At 37.5% G+C, this 7297-nt stretch overlaps 1 protein-coding gene across 2 annotated transcripts in view; it reads right to left on the minus strand.

Moving 5' to 3' along the window:
* The window catches only part of ramp1 (receptor activity modifying protein 1), a gene marked incomplete in the record, with an annotated part of 56151 nt that overhangs the window by 48388 nt on the left and 466 nt on the right, over positions 1–7297 (minus strand). For both annotated transcript variants that reach the window (XM_035677345.1, XM_035677346.1), the window contains 1 exon segment: positions 7110–7259. In XM_035677345.1, coding sequence (XP_035533238.1) covers positions 7110–7167 — 58 coding nt within the window.

Raw genomic sequence — 7297 nt, forward strand, 5'->3', positions numbered from 1 at the left:
ATATATTTATCTTTTTATTTTTTTGTGTGATTGTATATTTTAAGCACCATTGCACCAAGACAAATTCCTCGTATGTGTAAAAACCTACCTGGCAATAAATCTGATTCTGATTCTGATTCTGATTCAGCTCATTGTTTTTGGTTTTATGGTTCAAAACTTTTCTTGAAGTTGAGTTTCACAGCTCTCACCATTACTTCCAGAAACAGTAAGCAGCTGTTTCCAGAAAGTATCATAGCAACTAACAGCAGACAAAGTTAGCAGGTAGCTGGTGAACATAATGGTGCATTTATCTGCTAAATAGCCAAACAGAAAAAAATAAACTAAAAGGAGAGTAAATATTGGATGTCCATTCAAAATGAATGTTTAATCTGCTCAATGTGTAAAAAGAAAGCAGTGTTTGTCCCAACATTGGCATACTAATTGGAATATCAATTGCTTTAATCGTGACAGCATACTTTCCCTTACCATAACATTTTATGAATAATTACATGAATATTAACTAAAAGAAATGTTGGAACTTAACCTTTAAAACAATTTTTTGAAATGTAATCCAAGGTTAAAATTGGTCAATAAATAACAATCTGTTCAGCGAGTGGGTTACAATATTAAAGCTGAGTGGATCGTGAACACACACACACAAATACACAGAATGGGTGGTTTGTTAATTTGGAAAGCAACAAGAGAGGCAGTTGATGTCCCCCAGCATTACAAAAGATCTACAACTAATTAGGATCTTCACAGTCTGCGTTAGCAAGGGTGATGCCAGACACTCTCAGCACCCCTTCAATTCCTTTTCTCTCACAACTGTAGACAGACACAAGTGTTTCTACTGCTCACCAATTATGGCTAGGCATTTGGGCTCACTAATCCTCTCAAAAGAGTATGAAATGAGATTTTTGAACCCAAGTTAGAAACAATTATTCCATTGGTGAGCCCATATTGATTTGAGTGCAGCAAACTGCTTTTGCTGCAGCTAACTGCGGATTTCAAAAGCTGAAACCCCTCTGTGCAGTGCATAAGCATGACCTCAGGTCAATATTTGAATTTCCTGTGTTGTTATTTTGTCACTCGTTGGATATCTGTATTTACCTCCCTTCTGAGTAACTCTCATGGGAAAGGAGGGGGGGAGAACTGACGAAGGAGACTGAATAGAAAGAGGAAGTGTACGAGGGAAGTTATCTAATAATACACATGAAAAACAGCTCAGTCTTTCTTGTCCTTCTTTCATCTCTCATTCTCAATCCATCTAATTAGCCAAAGTCTAGTGGGCAGGTCGGCTCACAGGATGCACACAAACACACACACACATATATATATCAGCGCTATTAAAACTTTCAATATCCAGCCCCACCTACCTAATTTATCTCTATCTGTCTCTCTGTCTCCCCTCCTCCATCTCTCTCTCACTCGCTCTCTCTCTCTCTCTCTCTCTCTCTCTCTCTCTATACTGACGACCTCTTGAGTCCTTCACATCAGAAATACGTGCTCCTTTGTCTGAGCAGACCAGAAACAGCAAGAGCTGGGCACTTTTTATAAAATCTATGCATGTATGTCCTCTAGAGAGCTTAACTTGGGGGGAAAAGTACAGAAATGAACATTACTGTGTCTGGTTGGCAACATCACAGACTCATAAAATGTATCTGTAAGCAGTGGGGGGTCAGCTACACTCTCTGTCTCTCCTCCTCCTCCTCCTCCTGCTTTTTTGTGTTAACATTGTTGCCTTAACAAAATTCATGCCTGCTGGTGCTGCAGGATGTCAGCCAAGCAACTACTGACAAAGTAGCAATTATACACTGATGCAACAAACGCTTATCTGTTCAAGAAAAATTCGAATTTCATCATCGAGAAGTCTGTATCTCGTCTCCTGCAGTAGACTTTTCAATCTTGAGAAAAACATTGGAAATACAAAGACTTAAGTTAAAGGACATGTTACGATTTTTCCATCCTAAAGGACCAGTGTGTAGGATTTTGCGGCATCTAGCGGTGAAGCTGCAGATTGCAACTAACTGAACACCACTCACGTCTGTATTTGACGACCCGGGAATGAGTTTGGGCTGTGAAGTACAGTCAGTGTTTGGTCTGTGTGCTCTGGACTTTGAGGACATTCAAGTCAAATCAAGTGGTATCTCCCCAAAGTTACAGCCATTTTTACGACAAAATGGCGGAGAGATACGTCCTGGTTCTCACATGTTGGTTTGTTGCCTGACTATCACCAATAATACACACAACTGCCAGGAAAGATGCTCTTAACATGGCTGCAGTCTAGGGATCACCTCATAGCCAGATTAGACAGGAAGGAAGATTACATTGGCCAATATCTAGTGATGTACAAAAGGCATGTAAGTATTTTATTAAGAAAGACTTAAAAGAATCTGAAACTATCCTTTAAATCAGCTGGATTTTTAAAAGCTTTGTTCTACATGAAGCCACCCAATGAAAATTAATTAACTTGAGCTTTTCTTTTAATAACTTTTTCATTTTGGAAGAAGAATTGATTAAAGGCTTGCCCAAAATCAAGACTTATTAAAGGTAACAGGCCACCTACTCGTGCAATGTACTGTACCTACCAGACAGTACTGTCTTATGACCCACTGAGCCTCACACTTTTGTTGGGAGTACACTGCTTCAGCCATTTTGATTGCTTACAGGATATTCAGTCATTCCAGTCAAACTGTCAGAATTGCCAGATGTTTTCTCTTGAGACGTTCCTCAAAATATTTCCCTTTTGTCATTTCACTACTGTCTAGTGAGTCGCTTGTGTGTGTGAAATATTCCAAATGAATTCAAATTGAATCCTGAGCCGTCAGATGAAAGACGATGGTGTCAGGGAAAGAGGATTAAAGTGTCTCTCTGTGCCAATCCCTTCATATCTATGAGAAAGAGTGAAGACTCCTTTCCCTTTATCCGTTCTGTACTCATTGGCCAAAAAATTACCAGAAAACAAACTGCTTCTGTCAGGGCACAAATGATGCTGATGACTTCAGTGGTAGATGTTCTTTTGATTTGTATCAACTCTGTGCTCTATTGATTAAAGTACACTGTTAGTCTTTAAAAGTGCCTGTAAGACTGACAGAATAAAAGTGTCCTAGACGTATAAATGAACTGCCTGAATTGGGATAATTGTTAAGTAATCTTGGGATATAAAATAAAAATGTTCACAGCAAAACTCATGTTTTAAATGGGGGGTGAAACAGTAATGAGACAACCTGGTGCTGCTGTGATGAGTCATAACTTCCTCTTTCTGTAAAAATAACACCTACAAAAAGCAAAGAGCAGAGGAACCTTGCTTGAACACCTTTGGTAGACAGCGTCACAGTCTGAATTCATGAATACAGCAGTTTGGTGTATTTCCAGTATGCATTTAAACTGTGAAGAGGTGTGTTCACTTTTTTTTTTTTTTATAAACATTGAGACGTCTAGAACAAGTATAACTACAAAACAACAAAAATCAGGACACTGAGTACATTTTTGTTGGACTCCGCAATGTTAAATGCTTAGTTTGGGGTTAGGGAATGAGATTCACATTACAGTTCAGCTGAGGGTAAAGCATTTAGTGGTTGGCCTTAGTGTTAGAGGTTGGGGAGTGAACCCAACTCCGCTGAATGTCTTCATGTGTCTAAAATTACAAATGCTGTAAATATATGTGTATTCAGCAGAGAAAGAGACAGGAAAGGAGGCAGATGAGACTGGACATGTTCCATCATTACACAGCTTTATCAGTTGAGCAGGCTTATCATACATTTGTAATGATGGCAATGCATTATGAAGAAAATGTAATCATTTCAGAAACTCCATGTCCAGCACTCTGTCAAACTCTCATTAAATCTACTTAATTAGTGGATCCAGTGTACTAGACGTGGAAATAACATATCACCTGATTCAAATAGCTTTGTTCAGGTCAGTTAAAATATTCACGGGTATATTTTGTTAATTTTCATGTCGCATTACTGTTCATAAAACCTTTATTGATGATACACAGCATGGATGCTCCATAAACATGTTGTGACCACACTGTAGGAGATAAAAAGAAAAACTAAAAAGAAATGACTATAGCCTTATAGCCTTACAATTAATTCACATGGCTATTTATACACAATCATGGATTACTACTTTTTAACCTTTTCAACTCGATAATAAAGTGCTACAGGCAAGCATATTTAACTTAAAAATAAAATATGTATTCTCCCTTTAGCTAAGATTAACATAAAATGTGTCAAAATACCGCACATCACATAAGAAATGCAGCTTTAATCTTCTTAATTCAAACATACTTCACATATACTGCAGTTACTGCAAAACACATTTTAATTACACTGCATTTCTTCTAAATTTAACCATTTCTGCTTGACAGAAATGTGGTGCATTGGGCAAATACAGTTTTCCTAGTTTAAAAAATATTAAAAAGCATTATGATGATCAACATGAAACCAAACACTGACTGACCTTGTTTTCTAATCTGCCAGGTGCTAAACAGACAAAAAGTGTGACATTTCTCTTCGTTTGAAAGACACACCTTTATGCTGACACAAAATAATAACCCAGCCCCGCTTATCAAATAATAATTAATATAAATATAATATAAATAATAAATGTGATCAACAAGAGATTATTTAACCATGCTGGACCATTGCCAGGTTGTTCTATTCAGTACAAAACAAGGCCCACACAGACACTTTTCATACAGTAAGGTTTACAGCTTTACTAATTTAAAAATCCTGAATGTAAGCTAAATAGGTATAATTTTGCACAGACTAAATAAGATTATTTTTAATTTGAGCAACTGATTTTTTGGAAAAAGCACAACAGTATTAGTTTTAAAGGACCAGTGTGTAGGATTTAGGCATCTAGCATGTAGTTGCGATTGCAAACGCTCCCTTTACCCTCCCAAAACAACGTGGCCACGAAAACGAAATGCACATGTACAGCAATGTTTGGTTTGTTTGTTCTGGGCTAGAAACATGCCGGTTCAACATGGTGGACTCCATGGAAGGCAACCCGCAGCGTCTGTAGACAACAAAGGCTCATACCAAGATAAAAAAACATAATGATTTTCAGGTGATTGAAATGAAAACATAGTTATGCATATTATATTCCATTTCTGCCAGTAGCTCCTCCTAAACGTTACTACCTAGACCCTTATGGTTTTTTATGCCTTTCTTACACATCACTGTAGAGAGAAGACAGGATGGAGAGGAGGGATGACTTAAGCCAGACGTGAAGCTCAGATGTTGTGCCTTCACCACTGGGCCACCGCAAAATGTATCCCGTTTATAGTAATTCAAGTCAGAAAAAACACGATATGATATTTTCCTCAAATGGTTCTGTTCTTGTAGGATTTAAGACGGAGCCCTCTTGGATAACACATCCCCAACTAACAGGTGGGTGTTGAAAACATCAAACAAATATATTCATTTTACTTATTATTATTTAATGTTGTTTTGTCCTAGATTGAATGACAGAAGCTGCTAAGTATATGTTTTCACCTTTACAACCGAGTAAACAACACAACCTGATAATACTACACAAATGTTGCAAAAAGAAATTACAGCCACTCCAATGAGATAATCTAACATTTAGAGAAGCCTACACCCACCAATCGAACTGATTAACTTACTGAATACTGCAGGATCTGGTTATCTAGCTGAGAGAGCACCATTTTCCCAGCAAAAATTAGAGGTGTAATGTTATCTTCTATCTAATGTTTTGTTTTCAGCCTCCCTATTTGTTCTGCACACTGAAGAGACATAGCAAGCAGATTTTAATTGTTGTGCAGCCACCAAAATGTATTCTATATGGAAAAAGAAGTTCACCCTCAATTTGAGCCTTTTTTGATCTTTCTACATGTGAACATGCAGCAGTAAGCAGAATTAAATAAATAAAAAATACAAGTGAACAGGGTAGTTAAGGCAGACTTTCTACCTGCGAACAAACAGCAATCATTATAATTAAAGAGTTGACTAATAGGGTTAGCGATGTAGTGAGTGGGCGAATAAATTCAGTCGTTTGCAAATTAGATAGGTTGTCTTCACATTCCAATACAGAGAAATAAAAACTCTGAGAAAAACTGTTTTGGTTTAATACTCAAAACCATAGAGAAGGTCCATTAATACACAAAGTTACCACATATATTTTAAACAACGGATCCACTGTACAGCAATACCCAGCTGTACAAATCCCTGTCTGGGTTACAGTACAGAGATTAAGCTTCCTCTTGATATGATTATAAATTGTATTGTAATTGTAAGTGTGCTCATATGTGATCTCCTTCATACTATTCCCTGACAGTAACCACTTCCCAGATGCACTGCTATGCTCCACTTTAAATAAAGATTATGCTGTTTACACTTCACCACATAGGGTGACAGGTACTAATCCTATTATAAATCTGTTTTCATATCATAACAAACCCACAGGTTAGGTGATTAATATAATGATAAAGTGAGATATAAAAAAGCATTTTGTAGTCTACACCAGTGGTTCTGAACCTTTCAGGTGCCAAGGACCCTCAAATCGATACACATCAGGCCACTGACCTGTATTTGATAAGATGTAGTCTCAGGGATCCCAGACAGATAAGATTAAGATTTAGTTATTGCATAACTGTCTATATTGTAGACTGGCAGATTAAACAGTGAAGAGCGGGAAACTTATTAACAGAATAGTCATTCATATACATTCTCTCATTGGGCTAAAAATTAAATTAAAATATTCCTCTGAACCTTCTTAAGAACCCCAGGTTGAGAACCACTGGTCTACACAGCGGAAACAATAATTAAAGGTCATTTTAATATGATTATTGAGTACCACAAACACACCAGCTCTTGAAACAACACTGCATTTTTTTTTAAAAGTTGTATGGAATATAAAACTCACATTCTTGTCTGGGTGTGAAGAGAGTGATTGAACTCGTTTATTCAGCCTCCATAAACATAACAAGTACTCCAAACTCATTTGTTTCAAATTAATTATGAGTACGAGGAACCTATTTCTTCACGTCTTCTTCAAGATTTGTCTTCTGGTATTTTCCAAACAGAAGTCATAGTTTGGCTTAACCACCTTCCTCTGTCTTCATTACACACACCAAAGCAACCACATTGTGAGAGACTCACCTACAATGAACCACAGGAGCGTCTGTTTCTGCAGAGCTGCCCCGGTCTGCGATCCCATCCTGTCGCTCTGAAAATGATCCACTGACTGAAGTTTGGGAGGGAAGTGAAGCGGAGAGCAACTAACAAGAGCTCAGAGAGTAATAGGTAACAAATGGCTTCGTCTTCACAGCCCTCCACTTGTGATGTTG

Source organism: Morone saxatilis, unplaced genomic scaffold, assembly GCF_004916995.1.
Source record: "Morone saxatilis isolate NCDOM2014 unplaced genomic scaffold, NCSU_SB_2.0 Contig5, whole genome shotgun sequence".
Lineage (NCBI taxonomy): Eukaryota > Metazoa > Chordata > Actinopteri > Moronidae > Morone > Morone saxatilis.